The sequence below is a fragment of the Agelaius tricolor genome, unplaced genomic scaffold, assembly GCF_023055355.1.
Source record: "Agelaius tricolor isolate 1412-34295 unplaced genomic scaffold, bAgeTri1.0.p SCAF_82, whole genome shotgun sequence".
NCBI lineage: Eukaryota > Metazoa > Chordata > Aves > Passeriformes > Icteridae > Agelaius > Agelaius tricolor.
The window spans coordinates 601,635-622,222 of NW_027269342.1; the positions used below are offsets into that span (position 1 = coordinate 601,635).

The window sequence follows — 20,588 nt, forward strand, 5'->3', positions numbered from 1 at the left end:
ATGACTTGAAAGAAAGTGTCTACTACTTGTATTTAGGCTGTGACAGAAAGATTTTATGTACAGCATCCTGCTTTTTCTTTGTGTCATATTACTTAAATAACTTTTCTTTTCTGTGAAAACTTGGTGTTCTTTATAATGCTGATGCAGTATATTTTTGTGTACTCAGGGCTGCACGAGTGTTAGTCTCCTGCCAGTTCATTAAGGTAGAGGGGATCATCTCCCAGCCAGCCAGAGGAAGATATTGAAACTGCAGAAGCAGCCTTGAGGAGTTTGGTCCTGGTGCTGAGTACCTGGTTCACTGGAGCTCAGCAGTGCCCTGTCTTGCCTTAGCTCTCAGTGTAGTGCTTCACAATATTAACCAAAAGAAGGGCAGAAAAATAACCCTGCTTTGTTTTCAGCAGAGTCACCAGGTCTGTGTTCTCTCCATACTTGATCTGAGTCTGTGCAGATTCATCTGTCTGTACAGGAATGTGGATCTCACCCTGTGGAAAGCAGCAGATACAAGTGAAGCTTCAGCCCTTGCTCATCTGAGCTTTTACTGGCTCAGGGGCTTCCACTGGGCATGGATTCTTTAGAACAACCCAGGTTTCCAAGGTGGCTGGATGGTAGCAGAAAGAAAATGTTCCAATACCCACATCTCACTTGTTGAAAGTTGACTTGCAGATCTTGCTCCTTAGCATGTCCACTGAATTAGAAACTTGGACTTGTGACACAATGCAGGGCTTTCTTCTGGTATGGAATTGAAGTTTGGCCTGAACTTCAGTTTAGGATTTTGAAATGGATTCATTCTTCAATTTAAAACGAAGGAAAAGGGTCACACAGCAAATGATTAGGGCAATGAAAAGAGCTGTTTTCTGTGGAATACTCAGTAATTAGTCCATCCCTCTGCCCTGAATGCATCCAGTACTATTAAAAGTAATGACACTGATCATCCCAGCATTTAGGCATAGATGACATCCATAAACAAAAAAGAAAATGCTGTTCTAGCATGCCAGTGAAGTCTGCTTTGACAAGTTAATCCAGTATTTATTTAATTAAACAATGGTAATAAAATATTTAATTGCACTTTAAGATTTCAATTTCTGTCATCCAAGCAGGTGAAAAATTCTGAACTGCACATATGTCAAGCAATGAAAATGCCTCAAGCACATCAAACAGCAGCCCATTATCCAGATTAATGAAAGAAACTGAGCTGCAATGTTCACAGGTATGAAATGTGGAATTCCTTTTCTGTTCTTTGAGCCTGAAGCCAAAGGGAAGGAGCCCTCTCCTCCCCCAGCCCAGCCCTGTTTGCTTCTGAGGAATGTTCATCAGCTTCCCAGTGCCAGCAGGCTACAATCACCAACTACTAATTAGTTTTAGAGCATGGTATTGGTCATGAGGCTTTAGTTTCTCAGAGGCACCAGACTGAGCTTGACTCAAGTGTATTTAGTTATTAATTAAGAATGTTATTGTGCAGTATGAACAGTTTGAGCATGTTTAATGCCAGATATTTGTATTTCATTTCCTAGTATCACACACCATTTTCAAACAGGTTTTGCTGATGGAGCAGCTGATTTTAAATTAACTTTCCATTTCACAGGGCCAGTATTTGTCTCCTTGTTACTGCAATTGTTTGATTACTCTCTAGGACATGTTTGCTACTCAGGCAATTATCTAATTACCTGAGGTAAGAAGATGTAATTGGGGGAGTTTTTAAATTAACTTCCTGGCCCATGGCCTCTCTAGGAGGTCTGTTCATGGGCTCATGTCAAGTGCTGCTGTTTTTGCAAGGTGTAAAATTCTCTGCTAAGTGTTTCCCAAACAAGATTTTCATTTGTTGGAGCTGCCAGCTGTGAGGGGTAGAGAGAACAGATCAGTTTCTACTTCATGTAGTGCTGCAGTCAGGTGTGAGGTGAATTTGTATGTTCCCAAAAGTGAGCCTCAAAATCCTTTCCACCATTAAGGCAGAGAAATACCATTATCCAGGAGATGATACCAAATTCTGTGGCATGATTTCATACCTGAAGCTGTATTAGGGAGGAAGAAATGGGACATTTCAGCATCTACATGAGGATCTCAGTTTGGTTCCACCTTTCTATCTGGTAAGTTGACACTGGAGGATTGTGTTGAATGGGTAAAACCATGAAGAAATGCCAGGTCTGTTTCCTTGTACCATTGTGTATTGGAAGTAGGACTAGAGAAGGCAGAAATAATGTAACATGTTTCCTGGCATGCTGTCTTTGCTCCTGCTAAACATTGCAGCCCTTATTTGACCTTTAATCCCTTCAAAGCACCAAGCCACTGTCAGAAGGTGATGGTGGAAGAATGCAGCATATTGGAACATTTTGGATTTTATGCTTTTTGTCTTTTCATGGCTGTCTTCTGCTTCTCTATTTTCAGTATTTTAGAGTAAAAGCCTGAATTTTATTGAAACTCCCAAAGATCAGATGTTTAAAGGCATCATTTTGGTCAAAGTCACATGTCTAAGTTGCAGTTCTGAAAATGCTTGCAAGTGCTTTCTGTTGGCATGTGGAGTCCATTTTTTGCTTGTTTTTGTAGTTGAAAGTTCCCCAGTATGATTAAAACATTCTCAATGTTGACCAACTGAGCCCTAGAAACCAATGGATTTGTTATTCTTTTGAGTAAATATGTGGATAGCAGATTTCAAGGCATTTGTAACTGTATTTATGCCATCAAGAAAATGAGTGCTATTTGTATATTGCATTCAAACTAGAGCATCTGTCTGAGATGAAGAATACTTCAAATTTTTGTTTTGGCTTCCAGTAGAATTTCTCTTCCCAATAACAAATATAAGAATCATGAATGAGATGCTGTGTTGCTCTGTCAAATGGGATCCTTCCACTGGGCCCAAGAAACCTTGAATTCTTTTCCTTGTAATAATGCAGCTTCTGCTGAATGGGGTAGAATAGTTTCCAGCTTGCTTCCTAATGCATTCTTTGGGGAAATGGAAGACATGGATTTGAGCTCCCTCATTCTGAGGAGAAATCAAGGTTGAACTTTATATTTCATAGGTGACTGCTGGGCTCTTCTATGAACAATAGGATTTTTTTCTTCAATTGTCTTTTGCCTTTCTACTTCCAAATAAAAAATATACACACACTGACTGTTTCAACATTAGAATCAGCCCAGCTGAAGCCTAGGGATATCAGGATATATCAGTTCTAATGAAAATATAGGTTCTGTGTGATTGGGGACCTAGGCTATCCTAGGTTTTAGGCCAGCTGTGTCCTCCTCTGCTCACCAGCTGTATTTCATGGGAAGTTTGGTTTAAAATATGCTTTCCTTGTATCATGATTGTAGAAAACTTTTCTTTTTTTCTTTCATGTAATGGGGGGGACAAATCTATTCAAAGGTTGTATTTTATAAACTGAAATTGTCTACAGTAAGTAGAATTTGAGGGCAATGGCATTAGAGTATGATAATTTCTGAGTGCCTGTGCCCAGCTGTGAACTTGGATAATTAGGAAGAACCCTTGAATCAGGAGCAGATTGCTTCATATCTTTTGATTGAGCATATTCTCCAAACTTGCTGATCAAACATGGGATACATCCCAGGTTTGAAACACTGGAATCTGCTGAGAAAGATCCCAAGATGGACAGAATAACCTTCTCTCTAATTTTACCAGGCACTGAAGGGAGACTGCCAAGCCTGTAATTTCCAGGGTCTTCCTTCTCACCCTTCTTGAACTTTTGCCCCTTTTCAGTCAGGTGGGAGCTCTGTGCACAATGAAACCATCTCAAAAGCAAGGAGAGAGGTGCTGCAATCACACCAGCCAGCTCTTGCAGTGCCCTGGGATGAATCCCATTGGGCCCATAGGAAATGAGGGTGAAAGAGCAGAGTTTGGTTGCACTCCCCATGGTCAGCTGACATTTCCTTTTCTTCCTGGAAGCACATCATGCACGTGGCCATTTTCTCTATTTCTGCCACACCAACTTTCTGCTTCCTTTTCTCCTGGCAATATGAAATGATTGCAGCTTACCAAGGTGCCAAGAACTGGGAGCCAGTTGAGTGAAGAGCTGGTGCTTTATCATTTAGCCTTGCCATGTGCCTGTGTGTCACACAACATCTCTCACAAGAGGATTATGGTGTGCTTCAATGACAAATGCATCACTCTGTGCCAAACTCCTCAAAGCTTGAATTTCTGTACTTATTTGGAAACAAACCCCTTACTGATGGTGCTGGGTATCTCAAGTCCTCTGCTAGTTTCAATTTTCTTGAGCTTGTCTTGGTGTGTGAGAAGTGCAGATCATGAACTTGTCAGTCAGGCAAAGGCAGTATTGCTTTATATCCTTCTAATTATTTTAAGAAAAAGAAAAAGATTCTGTACACACATTTGTCCAGTGAACTTTTGAGGGTAAAGTAATCTTTGACATCTGGGAAGTCAGACACAGCAGTGTAATAGCATATACTGCTACTTGGAGGAGTTCTGCTGACTTTTATCCTAAAGAACCTATTTAAATTGACTCTGCAAATTGCTTTGTTTTCCTATGAGCTACCTAAAGGTATGAGAAATGTCTTTTTGTAGCTTTCTTGCCCGTGGTGTGACTATGTTGAGTGTCAGCAGTCACCTCCTTATTTGCCATGTACCTCAGCACAGTTTCCAGGAGTATCTGCTCCATGCCCTTACAATATTTGGGTTCTGCTGTGCCAGTGTACTAACTCATGGGAACTCTTTTGGTGTCCTCAGTTTCCCAGTCTTGGGGCAATGATTTCCTTTTGGTTTAATGTGGCAAGAGGCTTTACAATGAAGAACAGACTGGCACATCAGAGCTATTTTACCTCAGTCAGACCCAATACACTGATTTATTAGGGAATTTTGCCAATGGGTTTAGCAGAGTGTGAGACATCAGTGAGACATAATGGTAGGTATGTCTCAAGAGATCTCACTTTTTATCTCAATATGATTAAATCACCCTCCCCCACCCCCCAAATATTTTTGTAAGTAATTACAATAGAGAGCTTTGAAGAGGTGAGGATGTGAAGGACAGTGGCTGAATGCCATTTCTGGCTTCTTTGTTGTTTGAAAATACAAGGAAGTTAATGGCTGGCCAAAAGGTAAAGCTGAATGCTCTCTCAGTTGGAGATACTCTGTGTTTTGCTGGCCCTGGATTCCTGAAGTTGCTATCTTCTTCCTGAAAACCTGCATGATAATCCACTTCTAAAAAGTAGATTTTTAGCTTGTTTTGTCCATCTTTTGGATAAAGAAGTAACTTTGCTTTTTCCTACTTTTTGTTCATGTGGCTTTTTTTGGCAGGTAAGTGCCTTCATTTAATCATGTGGGAACCAAATGGGAAAAAGACACTTTCTTATAGATATTCTAAGTAAATTTCAGATCTTTTTGTGTTTGTACATGAACATCTCAGGTGGCAGGTATCATATAACATGAGATACACTTTTTAATGAGAAAAGCAAAATAAGAGTGAATTAATCCAAATGAAGACCAAGTGAGAAGAACTCAATGATTATCTGTACTTTGGTTTTGTATCATATCCTGAAGTTCCACTATAGCTGAGTGACATGCTCACAGTTAAAGGCAGTTTTGTGCAACCAATTTAAACCATTTTGAAAAGGAGTTTTCTAGTTGTTGAAATGGAGATGGATGCAGTTCATTTGGCAGTCTGGAAGATGTATAAATGCTCAAGCAGGAACTCGAGTGTACAAGTAGTTATGTCCAAGTTTATGCCATGTCATAGCACATATCAGCACTGGTTTTATGGGCCTGTGAAAGAAGCCAATCTTTCAAGATATTAATTGTTGATCCACTCAATCCCAGGCTTGTAGGCCAGCTTAGAATGCTCCCTTCTCCTCTGTGTCCTTTGTCAATTTTACAGGTAGTATTCTCTTCCCTCAATCTTTGTACCCTAGGAGTTGTGTCTATTGAAATTAAGAGTTGTAAAATAAACATTGCTTGTCTTTTAAAAAACAAAAACTACATCAAAAGCAAAACAAACCGGTGTTCACCTTGTCAATTGACTAAAAGGCTCAATAAATTAGGAGTTTGGCTTCCTTACCTCCTTCCTGCAGAAAACAATTTTTGGTTTCCATAGTAAAGCACTATGCAAGCGTAATGCAAATCTAATTCAAGCTGTAGTGCAAATCTGTGCTTTCTACACCTATTTTTAAGGAATTCCTGATGTTTCAAGTTGTTTCCCTCTTTTAGGCCGGAATAGTATGCAATGTTTTGGCTGTTCTCCTGAAATTGGGTTGTCCAAGTCAGAATTTAGAATTTCAGCTGCTGATTTTGGGAATTATGTGTGTGACTGTCACCAATATGTGTATCATGCACAGAGCAGTAGTACAAAATGTGGGAGGTCTAGATTGAAATCTCTGCTCTTCTTGATTCAGAGCACTTTATCCTACATTACCTGGAGGCATGCAGGGCATGAACTTGAATGTGGATCCCCTGTTTCAAACCATGGCCCTGGACAGGCTTGTCAAGGCAGAGCACAAGTTGATGTGAATATATTCATAGATAGGCTTCTCCTATGGTATAGCTCCGTGCAAAGAATGCAGCTTGGAATAACAGTTATGATGAAGTTTCATTTAATCAAAAATACTCTGTTCATGTGTATGTGTATAAACAGCAAATAATTAGTTATAAAATATAGTTTATATAAACAGCATTCTGTGCTGGAATGAAAGTTAATGTCTTCAGCTCCCTGTTTGTCATTGTCATCAGGCAGGTGTCCCTGCCCATGGCAGAGGGGTTGGATCTAAATGATCCAGAAGGTCCCTTCCAAGCCTCAGCATTGCATCACCACTGTCCTGGAGAGCAGCACGTGTTCTGCAATGGCTGCATGGGAAAAGCAGCCCAAACTGGAGCTGCTTTCTGCTTTTATTAGCTTGATTTGGGGGGGTTTTAAAGTGAAATAACTAGCAGAAAACAAATTAATATTTTAATTGTATAAACCTTCTGAATTTAAGAATTTAATGGTCTAAACCTTCTGAAACCTTCATGGTAGTGGAATGACTGGGAGAGTACAGTGCCAGCAAACAGACATTTTGGGGTCACTGGAGACTCATTCCATGTATCACTTTTCAGCATTCTGAATATGCTTGTGGCTAATTGAAAAAACCCAAACCAAATGCTTTAATTCAGGAACACAATTTGGTGGTAATTTCCATAACAATAAGATGCTGTTAAGCAAATGTTCCAAATGGTTTAGGTATTGAATGAGGTAAGAAAGGAGATCGAAATAAGACAGCAATATACTGGTAGTGTTTAAATCTCACCTTCCTTTTTTAAGGATGAGTTTAATCCTTTACTGCATTTTTCTCTCATTTGTCTCCTAATCTTCTTTATTAAAACACTTCATTCTTCCTACTTAGCTTTGTCCCCTGAAGTTACATGTGAATGTGTCTGTAAAATGAAACATTTTCACTGGCATCTTCACAGACTAGCACAGTGATAGATAAACATTTCTAAGAGTTTCAGTCTGAAGAAAATGCTGGAAGTGCTTGTTGTGAAATAAAGAACATACTACCTGACACTTGGGCCAAATTCAACCAAGAATTTGGGGGCTTCTTCTTATAATTTGTCATGGAATCATTGAAGCATCAGCTTCTTTCCCAGATGTTTTGCTCTTATTTAATGGCTGCTGTGGTGCTCTTTGGCTGCTGTCTCCTCCCTGCTGCAGTGGGCAGCAGTTCTGTCCTTGGGCAGTGCCTGGCTGGCCTCTGGCAGGCCTTGGCACTGCCTGCACTCTCTGCTTTTATTGCAATGATTTCCAACGTGCTGTCTTTAGTGTTTTAAAGTGGGGGGTGAGATGAACTGGGGATTTAATTAGAGTGAGCAGGCAGGCCAATTGTTGATTGTAAAGAAAGGCAATTGCTGTAGCTGTGCAAGATGGAATCCTGTTGCTGGCTTTTCAGTGACCCCTTGGGCACTGGGATCCAGCAGATGGGTGGGTGGTACTTGCCTGCCTTTGCCCTTGCTGAGGAGATCAGTTCTGTTCTGCAGAAACGTGGCAGCAGAGAGGTGTGGGCTGTGCCATGAGGGAGGATGCTGCAGGAGCCAAGAGGGCCCAGGCCCAGGCAGGACAGTCCCTTGTTGTCCCCAGGGCAGGCCCTGGGCCAGCGCTTCTGGGGCTGCAGCTCCCAAGGCATTGGAGGGCTGGTGGTGCACTCAAGGCCCTGATGGAAGGTTTGTAAGGAATTGATAGCATTGCTGGGCTGGCACTTGCATTTGTGCAGCAGTTTGTGTGCAGCTGGCCTCTGGCACAATTTGGAATGAATTAAAATGGTTTCAGTTCTCCCTGAGAACAGAGAACTATTGCCACTTGTAGAGTCATGGAATACACTTTTGCCATTTTCTTATCCAACATAGTGTATATTCTCCCTGGGGATAATGGCTGAGTTAATAGACTGAATAGAAGGAATTAAATCTCTCCATCAATCTTCTTCATTATTATGTGGTTTTGTTCTTTTCTGTGTGCAGAGCACTATGTTAATACAGTCAGAAGAGAAAATTGTGCAGACTGTCAAGTCTTTGGAGCTTTTGGCCTTGGATGTTTTGAATCACAAAACTTTTGCTTGCAGCACGAACCTTTTTCTAAAAAAATGAGGACATTTCAGTGATAAAATACCATTCAGAGTATTTCAATTCCTTACCATGTAGATTTCTCAAAAGCTTGTAAGAGTAGAGTCCTTAGCATTTGGACTCTTGGTTGCTTTCTCTATAATCTTCACATTGGGATAAAGCTTTGGATGATGATTTGATGTTCAGCCTCTGCTCTGCTCATGTGTTTTATTCTGTTGTACAAATGATTATTCTCTGTGGTTAGTTAGCTTGCTCTAAGAGGAACTGGGTTTTAGGTTAGAAATAGGTGGTCTTTGAGAGCCCAGCAGTTTGAGGGGAACCCAGGCTGCAACAAGGCAAATATTAAAATACAGATGCCTCAAAAGATTAAGTACCTTCAGTAGTTATGTTAGCAATTTTTGTCTGCCTCCTAGTGTTTGTTCCATTCTCTCATTTTATCTTGTGTTTAATGAGATTACATATTTTTGAGTAGTGAATAAGAATAGAACTTCTTTTTTAGAAACAAATATTTTCTGCATACTTAGAATGTTTTGCTGAAGAAGCCTTAGCCAAAAGTGAAATCTGCAACTTTTAAATGAAGATGTGAAATATTTTGAAGATTAATTATGACTATTTTTTTGGAACTGCTTGTAGGACATTTTTCACAGGAGCCGCTTCCCAGCTCCCTTTTAAATCAACTCTGCAGGGAGCTATTTCTATTGGAATGTTTTGCTTTGCTGGTGTAATGGTGCTCTAAGTTCTTTTACATGCTACTTCAATACATATATTAAAAACCCCAGAAAAAAAAGAAAAAATTAAAAAACCAAACAAAGAAAATTCAACAAAAAAAAAAAAAAGCTGAACAAAGAAAAGCCAATCACCACCACCACAAAAAAAAAATTAAAACCAAAAAAACCACCACAAACCAGAAAAACCCCATCCCAATGTCCCAAAACTTTGTCTTCACCTTGTGGTCTGCATAGAATTCCTTAAGCTGCACTGTTCATGGTAGGGCTCATGCAGCAAACCCAGGCTGTTCTTGCTGTTTGAGTGCCTTTGCTTTTGTTTCAGCCCCAGCAATCTGCAGTGCCTGTTCCTCCCATGGTATTTCCAGAGAGCCTCAGGGACACTCAGGGTGATTGGCAGTGCTGCAGGACAGGGCCCTTGGGGACAATTGATGCCTCTTGTAGCAGCCACTCAATGTTGTTCCTGAATGTGCAGTGTTCTAGCAGGGCTGTCATGGACAGCAAATTGAACAGATTCCCCAGCCCATTGAAAGACTCTCCCATTGTTAGAAGACTCATGTCCACTTTTTCTAGTCTGGTGTTATTTTTGTATGGGTTTTGAGTTTTGCCTGGTGCCAGTGGCAGATGGATCTTGCTTCTTCTATATTGAATTATAGTTCCAGTGGAATTCTTGCTGGGAAAAAACAAGTCTGACTTGCATTCCCTCTGAAGATGTTTTGACAAGTAAAACACAACTAATTTCTGCAGAGTGCTATTTACAGTGTTTCAGGCCACATTCCTTGACACAGAGATAAGAACTGGGAGCAAGGATGGATACTTGAAAAGTTCTCCTTCTTCTTGATTTTGTGGTGAGTAGTTGTAGCATTCCTGTTGAGATTTATGTCTGTGTGAGGTTCTGTGAAAACCTGGAGCTCTGACCTCAGTGATTGCTTGACCCTCAAAGCTTCAGAAGTATGAGTAAGGATACACAGATGGTACTTCCCAGAAATTCTTGTAGCAATAATATCAAGCTGTCTTGACAGTTACCAAACAGTATTTTGGGACTGTTTTTCTCTGTGGGCAAAGAGCCTTTGCACCCATTTTTCCTTTTTACATTGTCAGTGTGTGCCGGTAACTTCATGGAAATGGCTTCAGGGAGCCTCATTTGTTCTTTTCACCAACTTTACAGTACAGTTGTCTCATTTAATGTCCAGTTCCTTCTTTTGGTTTGTCCCTAGGTGAAGCACTTTGCTAAATGAAATTCAATTCCCATCCTCTTTTAAAATGAAATTCTTTCAATCTGGTTACAAACCCCTTTCTTTCCTCTAACCTGCTGCCCTCTGTCCCACAGTTACTCCTTCAACTCTTGGTAAGCTTTCACTGCCAAACTGGGTCCATCAAAGCTCAGGCCAGGCTGATGAGGTTTGGGGCAGCCAACAGGAACCTTTCCTCCTTTGCTCACTGCAGACTTTGGAGCTGAGGGAGCTTTTGAATTCTTCTCAGAAATCTTTGAGGAGCAGAAACATCCCTAAGCCTTTTTGATTGCTGCTTGTTCTGTTTAGTCAGGAGACTCCAGTCCTTGCTCTATTCTGCCTGGGCTGTAAGCAATCCTCATTTCTTGTTGTGCTGTTCCTCAGGTTGACTCCCAGCTGATTTCTTAGGATGGCTGCTGATTCAGTCAGTCCTGGGCTCATTGTTTGGGTCATTGTTTCATCTGCTGGGATGTCGCTGTTCAGGTGACATCAGCCCCCTGTTGGTGGGATTTTCCCCAGTGGAGTTATGGTGACCTGTAAAATATGTTTTATAGAAATAGGTCAAATGTGCATTTCAGCTGATGCAGCCTTCCCAGCTCTTTATTGATTTCAAAGGATTTCTGTTGCTTTAAAGCAGTGAAAGAACTGCCCTTTGTTTTCAAGGTCCTATTCTGATACTGAAGCTGTACTTGCCATGGTGTAGCTGCTTAGGTGGCCACACAAAAATGACCAGGGCTGCACCTTCACATGTGCTCAATGTTCAGTCCTGGCTCCATGATCCCTTTTTGCTTTTCTGTGACTGGTTTTAGAAGTAGGCCTGTTTGTTCACTTTCCAGACTGCTTTCAGTTCTAGTGAAACAACAGCAGGCTTTTGACAAATTCTATCCAAAAGCAGATTATACCTCTATCCTTAGAATATTCCTTGAAGTGTACTAGATGTTAAGGTTGGTATATTTTCCACTGAAGTCTCCCACCAAAATGAAAGTGCAGTACAAAGAGAGTAAATGCCTCTTCATGCAGCTCTAGCTGCAGGACTGAGGGAGAAATGGGTGGGAAAAAGGTGACAATTTGCCTTCAAAGGATTCATTAATCAAGAATTGCTTTTCTCCACTCTACTGAGAAAAAATCAACTTCTAGTGTAGCCAGTGCAGCAGGGCATGCCTTTCTATTTTTATCCAAGTTGTCTTCCACCTTTTCCATCCAAATGTTCTCAGACTTATTATCATTCTGAATTATTAGAGCCACTGTTTCTATCTCTGAAAGATCTTTCTATATTCCACACTTTCCATCCTATTTGTGGTTTCACCAGCTCCATCTAGGGTGCATTAATGAGAAGATCTACATGCTTTCTATTTGTTATAGGCAAATAAAGATTTCAGAGCTCTGTTTGTACTGTGTTTCCTCTGTCTTGCAGTATTGTTTGGTTGTGACATGGACTCCCACAGTTGGTTGCCCATTTGGGAATTCCTAATATTACACCAAGGGCACATCCTGATCAGACAGGCGATTTCTGTGTCTGCAGATGAACACCTCATCTGCTGTGTCTTTGAGAGGCTGGTCTTTTTTGGCTTTAAAACCTAATTTTATGGAGAGAAATTCTGCTCTTGGATAGTGCCAATGATCATCTGGTTAGGCTTGCTTTACTCCTACTACTCTTAAGGACACTTGGAATGAAAACCATTTTACTATTTCCTGATGCAAAGAGTATCGTGTAGGGTGATTTAGTCTGAATAATGAACATTACTCACACACACACTTATGCTACAGTACCTAGTACTAGACATAATTATTGTTAGAAAAACTATACATCATTTGATACAGTAAATTTATACATCATTTATCACATATTCATATTGTGGTGTTTTATTGTTATGATTTTTATAAAAACATATTTTAATGAATTTATACCTAATTTGTAACTGTAAATTCTCTTTTTATAAAAAGAGAATTTCCTGTTGTGAAAAGAGAATTTAATTGAATAAAGGGATTGCCAGTACACTAAGCCCTAACTAAACTCTGTGGGCAGAAAGCTAAGCACTGGAAAGGTGCCTTCTTTAAACTAAGGTGCTCTTGCTTTAATGGTCTGAGAATTTAGAAAAATACTCAACACTAATTACTTCAGTATATTTTATAGATGCAATCTCCTGCAGAGTGCTAGAGATATGAATGTTATCTTTTCTTTATTAATGCTTATTTGATTTGGAAGCCAGGGAATGCATTGGAAATAGTCCTTGAAGATGTGCTTTGGAATATTGTAAAGATGAATACCCCAATGGAAGAATATTTCTGCCATACCCTGCAGGTGGTTATTATCAAACCTTGGGGAGTAGAATGCTGCCATTTTTTCTTGCAGAGGCAATATTTCATGCAGTTCAGAGGTGCTGAGCAGCTGAATAAAAGCTCCTGGTTGTGGATTTCAAGTTGCCTGGGTACAGAACCATGGCTGGTTCCAGTTAGTGTGGATTTGCTTTGCAGCTGGGATCAGAAGTGACCATTCTTTCAGGATGACAGGAATTCACCCAGTCACCAGGTGGGGATTTGCCCATTTTGTCTGCTCTCAGTGCCTGTTCCCAACGCAGTCCTTTCTTGCCAGGGCCAGGGAGACTCTCCAGCACCAAGCAGGTTTCTGTGAGACTTGGATTGCAGGGAGTTTGCAGAGCTGAGACCTGCTGTGGTGAGAGCCATTGGCTGCAGCCATGTGATGGGAAGCAAAAGCCCTGTTTGCCCCAATCCTTTCTCTCAAGATGGGTTGGGTCTAACATGAAGCAACATGAGAAACAGTGCAAATGGAGCCAGAGGACTAGGAAGCTTTCCCCCCAGTCTGCTCAGGGGATAATGGAGTGAGGGCCAATGCCTTGGAGCTGCTGGGAGCACCTGAGAAGGTGGGGGAGAACAGCACCATGGGTGGCTGATCTCCCTTCCTGGGCCTGAAAGAAAGTGGGAAAAATGTTGCTGGTGACACAGAGCACATGTGCCTTTGCTTCAATACTCCCATGTCCCACAGAGGAAAGGATCTGTGACTCTGAGATGGGACTCCTTGGCTTTTTCCTTCAATCCACAAGGGTGGAGATCCAAAGAGATGAATTGGGGCAACAGGTTTCTTCACATACAAGGGATTTTTTTCCATCTTGCTTGAAAAAAAAAAAAACAAAGCAGTTTATCAGCCTTTACTCAGTTCAGCTCCATTTGCTCAAAACAGCCGCTTCCATCATTTTCTCTCTTAGCTCATAATATTTATTGCCATTAGGGAATTTGATACAGGATTACCAAAGATAGCTTCATTATCAATGGCAATAAATACCTATGCAAATGGAGCACCAGAGGCATGGGGGGGTTGTTATCATTATTTAATTTTTTTTTTTTCTTTGCACAATGTCCCTGGTTTAACAGTGAACTCTGAGGCAGATAATTTGTTTGGTAAAGCATTGATGAAGAATTTTCTCTCTCTGACCAAATGAATCAAGATGTGGCACAACTGTCATCTCTGTGGCAATCCAATAGTACTTTTCATTCTTGCACACCTTTGCCTTCCCAGTGATGTGTATAATACAAGACAGACATTTCTTTCTGGATATTTATAACACAGATGTGACAGGGTTTAATCTGAGCTGCAGCCATCAAGAGGATGTAAACTCTATTTCCCCTGGATGTCCCTCTTAGCTGAGGTCTGTGGGAGCTTTACACTAAGGGGTTGTCTGCATCAATCTGATACCTGTTGGTTTGTTTGGATTTTTTAAAGGTGTTTCTTTCACCTCATGGTTCTAAATGTATTGTTTTAAGGAGAAAAAGTGCTAAAGATGGTAATGATGATATGTTGAGTTAGTTTTTACTTGTGTGATTCTAGCATATTTCTGAAGGGGTAATGAATTTGTGAAACTTCACAGCGCAGAGATGCACTTGGATAAAATTCTCAGGTATTAAGAGAATGTATCCATGAGTCCATTTCAAACAATTCCCCTGGGCTTGGGAGACCTGGTAGTACTCTGCAATAAATTTCCTTTTTTATATCTATTTGATATCTAATCTTGCCTTATTTAGTTTCTTTCCTTACAACTGTGGGTTTTTTTTTGGGGGGGGGGCAGGGTTTGTGATTTTGGGATTTTTAAATGGTTTTGGTTTTCATTCCTTGGGGGTTTTTTTGTGAAGCTTTTTTGTTTGTTTGTTTGTGGTTTATGTTGGTTTGGTTTGGGGTTTTTTGGGGGGGATTTTTTTTGTTTGCAATTGTAGCTTTTCCACAGCCAAACACAGAAGTGGCTGGCATGGAATGGACAACATTGCATTCCTTTGCACCACTTGCTTATGTAAATTCAGTATACAAGAGAGACTGGACCCTGGTAAATCCACTCTCCAAAGTCATTTTGGGTCATGCCAATGAGCTGAACTGCTTATGAATTGATGTTCTGTAACGCTCTACTAGAAGCAGCAATTTAAAATATATCACACATAGGTTTTCTATGTCCCACATAGGTTTTGGTTGCCTATGTTTCATTAAGTTGTCACAGGATGCTCCTGATTCTGGGGTGTTTTATTTTGCACTTCTCTTCAGGGTTGCACAGAACAGCCCAAAACTGCCCCTCTGTAATCACATTTCAATGACACAGCTCAGAAATGTGGCTCTTTATTTTGACAGCCACAATGTCATAATATATTGGTCACAAACAAGCTTGGAAATGAAGGTTCCTCTAAGGTGAGTTGTGAAGTTCATGTCTTTGATACTTGAATGTCCCCTGACTGTGATTCAAAGTCAGAGCAGAGGGGATCAAATTTACATGGATGTGGGAGCCTCCCTCTCCTCCCTGTATCCAGATCACAGGAAACACTTCTGTGGGCTGGAAGGAAAGGGCCAGGAGTGAATTTGGAAGTTCTGTTCCCTGCTGGCTTTTTCTCCCCCAGAGCTGCTGCAAGCAGCTGATGCAAGCCTAAAGAAAGATGTTAAGTGTCCCAACCTGCTTTAACTTAGTTTTTCATTTGCCAGTGACATTTCCTCCGTCTATGTCCCAAAATGCCAAATCAGGGTGTTTGTATTCCAGCCTCATCTGTGAGCTACTGAACACACAGAAGCTGCCCTAAGTTATTGCAGCTTGCACATGGCCCTTGGCAGCCCTTCCTTGGTCCTTTGGACACTGACAAGGCTGATTCCTTTGCAGTGTCTGCTAAAGGAGAGATGACTGCTCATGCAGGGGCACCACATACAGCCTCTTTGGTTTGTCTTACTGCTATACAGACTTTGTTCTGTTAGGAAAAATATACTTTGAATATTTATAGTCAGTTTTCTTTGCTATTTCTATTGAAAATGTTGGCAATAGTTACCATTAATGTATTTGATGGTAGTATCTGAGTATTTAGGAACCAAAATTACACCTCACACCCTGCAGTCTGAGTCATTTTTGGGAGGCTATATGTAATTGTTGCAGCAGTGTTTTCAAGCCTGCTCTTCTACTAAAAGGAGTTTTCCAGTTTAGAGGTAAAAGGAGAAGGCCCTTTTTAAAAAATGTTCATTTCCTTACTTGTATCTATTTATTTTCAAAGAAAGTTCCATTGTAAAAAGCAGAGCATTGACATTCATTTAACTCTCCAACTTCTGCTAAATTTTTAAGTACAAAATAAAATGTTTGTCTTGAAATAATTTTATTCTGCACAGTTTAAGCCTTCTGGGTTATACTTAGGCCGTGCATTTGGGTCATTGACTACAAATGAGAAGCTGACAGAGTCTGGTCAAGCAGGCATTTACAGGTGAGAATGGACATTTGGAATATTTAGGCTTTGATGTACAAGTGGGAAAACTACCCCCTCAGGTTTCTTTCATCAGGTATTTAATAAATGTAATAGGAGACCTAAACCCCTTTTCTGTGTCTACAAAGAATTGACTAGTTTTTCAAACTGTGGGTATTCAATTTTGTCCTGAACATGTTTGTGTTAGGCACTGAAATGTGAATTAATTGGTTCAGCTGTGTGCTTAGCTCATAGTATCAGTCAGCCTGATTTTCCTCTTGAAAGGCAGAACTTGGTCAATGTGATCTCCCCTGCTTTTCTCACCTTCCCTGTGCCAAAAGAGAGGGACATGAACTGAACATTGCCCATTAGAGCTGGTCAGAACAGGTGTGGGACCAGTGTTCATAAAGAAAAGCTCTCCAGAGTCTCTTTCTGTTGTATTCACAAGACTTGCTATGGTCATTTATGTGCACATTAAGACTTGTGAAAAAATGATTTCTTTATATATATTACATTGAAGGCAAAATTGTGTGCAGCTAAGGATAAGGAAAAATGGTGTGGTTTGGGGATGATCCCACAGACTGTGATTGGTATTTGTTTCCATGCTGGAATAGCATCCCTTAGTGTGTGAATCTTGTCTGAACCTTGCCTGAGGGAAGCCTGAGGACCTGGCAGAGTCATGCAGGCTTGGAGCTCAGCTGGAGATACAGAGATGCTTTCCAGTGTGATGGTGTAGATCAGCTGTTCCATTGAATACTTGTGGTTTGTTAAGTTGGATTATGCTTCAGGAGCAGGCTATTTAGCATTTTCTTTAGATGTGAACTGATTGGTTGTTGTTTTAAACTGAAAAAAGCTGCACCCTGTTTTCTTCCATTTGGGAATACATCTTGCAGTGGTTTTGATTGCAAATTCAGATGTAGCAGTAGCAAGAAGCTAAGTGGTGTCTATCATTGGAAAAAAATGAGTATTTATTTGACAGTTTCTGAAGAGCAGCTGCTTCATCTAAACTAACCAGATAAAGGCCTGGAAGAGAAAGGAGGCTTAAATATAGACTTTAAAAGGCTCACAAATACATACTTCAAGGAGGGTAAACAACATATATGAAGGACTATGTCTTATCTCCTGCCCTGAAAAGTAATGGCAAGAAGCTCCCTGAACAGCAATGAAAACTATGTTTTTCCCAATCCTCTCCTTGAATCATGCCACAATTCATAAGGAAATTCATAAGAAGTGGCATTTGGATATTTTTAGGTAAGATGTGGATTTTCCTCCCACGGGTAGGGATCCAAACACAGATCAGGAGCCCCATGAATCTCTGCTAGTACAGGAGTTTGTTGCTAAGAATCAGACTGGAAAATATTGATCCCAAATAGTGTCCCAATTCGTGGTGGGAATGATTTTAGGAGCGAAACAGACCAGTGTAGGAGAAAGGGTTTGGTTGAAGTCAGAAGAAAATATTGCTGTGAGGAAAAGCAGCTGAGTGTTGCTCCCCAGCCCTGTGCTCTTCCCAGCAGGCAGAGAAAGGAGGCAGCTGCAGTGGGAGCTGGAGCATCAGGTAATTTCCTGAATTGTAGGTGGGCACAGATGATCATGGGAGCTCCAGGAACTGTGCAAGAGCCAGGCACAAGGAGCGGGTGTGTTGGACACCTCAGGGAGGGAATGTAGGCACTGAATTCATTGATAGCACATGGAATCCTGGTCTGACTAGCACTGCTCTTACTGACATTTTTCATGACTTCACAGCTTAAACTATTCAAATTAAACTGGCTCTAGGTGTCACCTTAGGAATGCTCTCCCTGGGCCAGGATTGAGATGCACGGGTTAAATGAAATCCCTGCAGTCTAGCAGGTGATAGTTGTGTGAAGAACTGGAGAAATGCCCTCTCCATGCTTGGCCAATCTGGTACAATTCACAGGAATCAATCTGATATTGTTTTGAACTGAAACAGGAAATCCAGTGATACAAATCAATCTATTTCTGTTTTATTGCAACTGTCTATGATATTAAATCTAGGTAAGAGCTCAGGAATATGTTACTGCTAAACAACATAAGCCTGTAGACACTTAAAGGAGGGCCAAGTAGCAAAACCAAAGAATAATTCATCAGACTCATAGTTCTGCTTGTAGGTCCCTGAAGAGATGGAAGGGTAGGACATTTTGCTTTAAAAATGGTATCTGCAGCACAATTCTGTGTTCTCATCCATTGCTGTAGTGAATGAGGTACCCTGGGTGGAGTCTGTTCCATGGTAAGGAGCTTGGAACCTTACATTCCAACCAGCCTGTCCCTGATCCAACTTCCCTTGACTCCCCTGAGGCTCTCTTGGCATTTAGGGATTGTTGTTGATCAGAGATGCCCTCTTTGATTTGTTCTTGTCTTTAAAGTTTGCATTTTTATTCCTTTTTATTGCCTTTGCATGCATACATTTAGAGCCAATCTGTTTTATTTGATGATTCAATGGGAGCAGGGTTTTGGGGATTTTTATCCCACTCCTATTGAACCAACACTTGTTGCTACAATTCAGGGTTATGATTTCTGTCTCAGAAATGCCCTAAATATAGAACTGACTTATTTTTACTTCATAATTTCACCTCTTCAGGTCCATTCAGTGTCTTACTGGGAGTCCTGAAGATTTTCTTGTCATCAGGAAAATAATTGGCAAGCTACAAATCATTTCCTGCCGTGGGGAAGCTGACAGTGGAAAGAAGGTAAGAGGAAACAGTTTCTCTGCTTTGAAATGGATGAAAGAGCTAAAAGTGACCCTACTCTACCAACATGATTTTCTTTCTGAAGATGGGGATTTTTGTCTTCCTTAGGCCTCCAGTAAGTGTGGAATGAATAAGACAAGGATGAAGCATTGCTACTGAATCCATCCCTGTAAAATCAGTTTGCTCAGTTTTCTGTCCATGTTGCATTTCCATTGTTTTCTCCATAAGGAACACTTTTGGTTTTGCTTTAGTGTGTCGTTTATGGTGTTGCTTTGCTTCACATGTTCTGCAGGAAGTTTCTCAGCTTTTCTCTGTAGCTTTTGACATTTAAACCCTGATCATCAAAGCAGTGTTGTGGACTTAGGATGTGACTTCAGAAGTTTTATTGTTTGCTGTTTTAGAAATGCAGAAATACCAATTGACATCAGTTCAGAAGATTTGGTTCCCTTTTGGCAAAGCTGTCAACTTGTGACATTTCTAGTCACTTTTCTTCCCCCAGTTCAAAAGGAGATTGATCCTTTCTTTTTGCACATCTCTTGTTGGTGTTTTTACAACATTATTCTCCAAGAGTTCCAGGGAATGATAGTCTTGATTTGTGTGGCTCTATTTTATTCTAGATGACTCAGTGCATAAAAAGAAATGGCCACTGTTCCTAGGCAATGGAGTCAAAAGTCTACATCATCCACCCTGTCTTCATGGTAGGAGGATCTAAACAAGTTATCAAAACAACTTAGATATGACCTAGTTTTTGGTGGGTTTTGGTTTTGTTTGGGGTTGTTTGTTTGGGTTGGGGGTTTTTGGGGTTTTGTTGGTTGGTTGGTTGGTTGGGTTTTTTTGCTAGTTAGGCACAGGTGAAAATTTACCTTCCTATCTTGTGAATCTTTTAGAAAAATATTTCTTGCCCTATTGTTTTGTTGTTTCTCAGACAGCAATTTTCCCATGGGCACCATGCCCTCTAACCCTTTGCTGAGTTTATCTCCAGTTTTTAGCAAAAAAACCCTATAAAACTGAAGATTTCCTGGAGGAAAAAAAAAAATCAATCACTGCTTGATATATGATGCACAGTGGAAGTAAATGCTTGGATGTAAATCCTGTTTGACATGTCTCTTACATTTTGAGAAGATGATTTCTTCACTGAGCTCCTCTTTTGTACACTGAGCTGTTCTTTTCATAGCTTTAACTCAAGTATTTCAGTTGTCTGCTTTGTAAAGTGACTTCCCACACAATTCCATCAGCCCAGTGGAGGCAGGAGTGAGCGTGGGTCCAAGCTTGATGCAGAGGGCTGGGAGACATTTGGAACAGAGGAGAAGCCACAGTCTGTACCCTCCCATGGACACAGGAACAAAATTTCTCCTCATACACAAGGAAGGCCTTTTTTGACAGTAGCTGCATTAAAAGTATGAAAAAACCCTCCGGGTTTTTCCCTGGGTTTCACCCCTTGCCCCCAAAATATTTCCTGCTGATTTTTTTTTCTTGCTGAAAGTTTTGGAAGGATTTCTAATACCAGCTTTCCAAAAGAAAATTTGTGTAGTGCATGATGTTTATCAATCAGATGTAGCAGACCTTGGCACATGAACCAAACTGCTTGTGTGTGATGTAGTACTGGATGTATTATGTACTGATGGGCAGCAGGAACACTTTGAAGTTTCTGTGGTGCTAATCTGTAAATCTG

General features: G+C 40.7%; 1 protein-coding gene across 3 annotated transcripts in view; it reads left to right on the forward strand.

Moving 5' to 3' along the window:
- The first annotated feature begins 1,107 nt into the window (after positions 1-1,107).
- Positions 1,108-20,588, forward strand: part of LOC139585504 (uncharacterized) — a 31,559-nt gene continuing 12,078 nt past the window's right edge. For 2 of the 3 annotated variants that reach the window (XM_071418284.1, XM_071418282.1), the window contains exons 1-3: positions 1,108-1,207; positions 1,947-2,084; positions 18,808-18,916. In XM_071418284.1, the coding sequence (XP_071274385.1) occupies positions 2,029-2,084; positions 18,808-18,916 (165 nt within the window). In that variant the 5' untranslated portion in view covers positions 1,108-1,207; positions 1,947-2,028. Of the gene's footprint in view, positions 1,208-1,946; positions 2,085-18,807; positions 18,917-20,588 lie in introns of those variants that run through there. The other variant, XM_071418283.1, reaches the window with a different exon arrangement.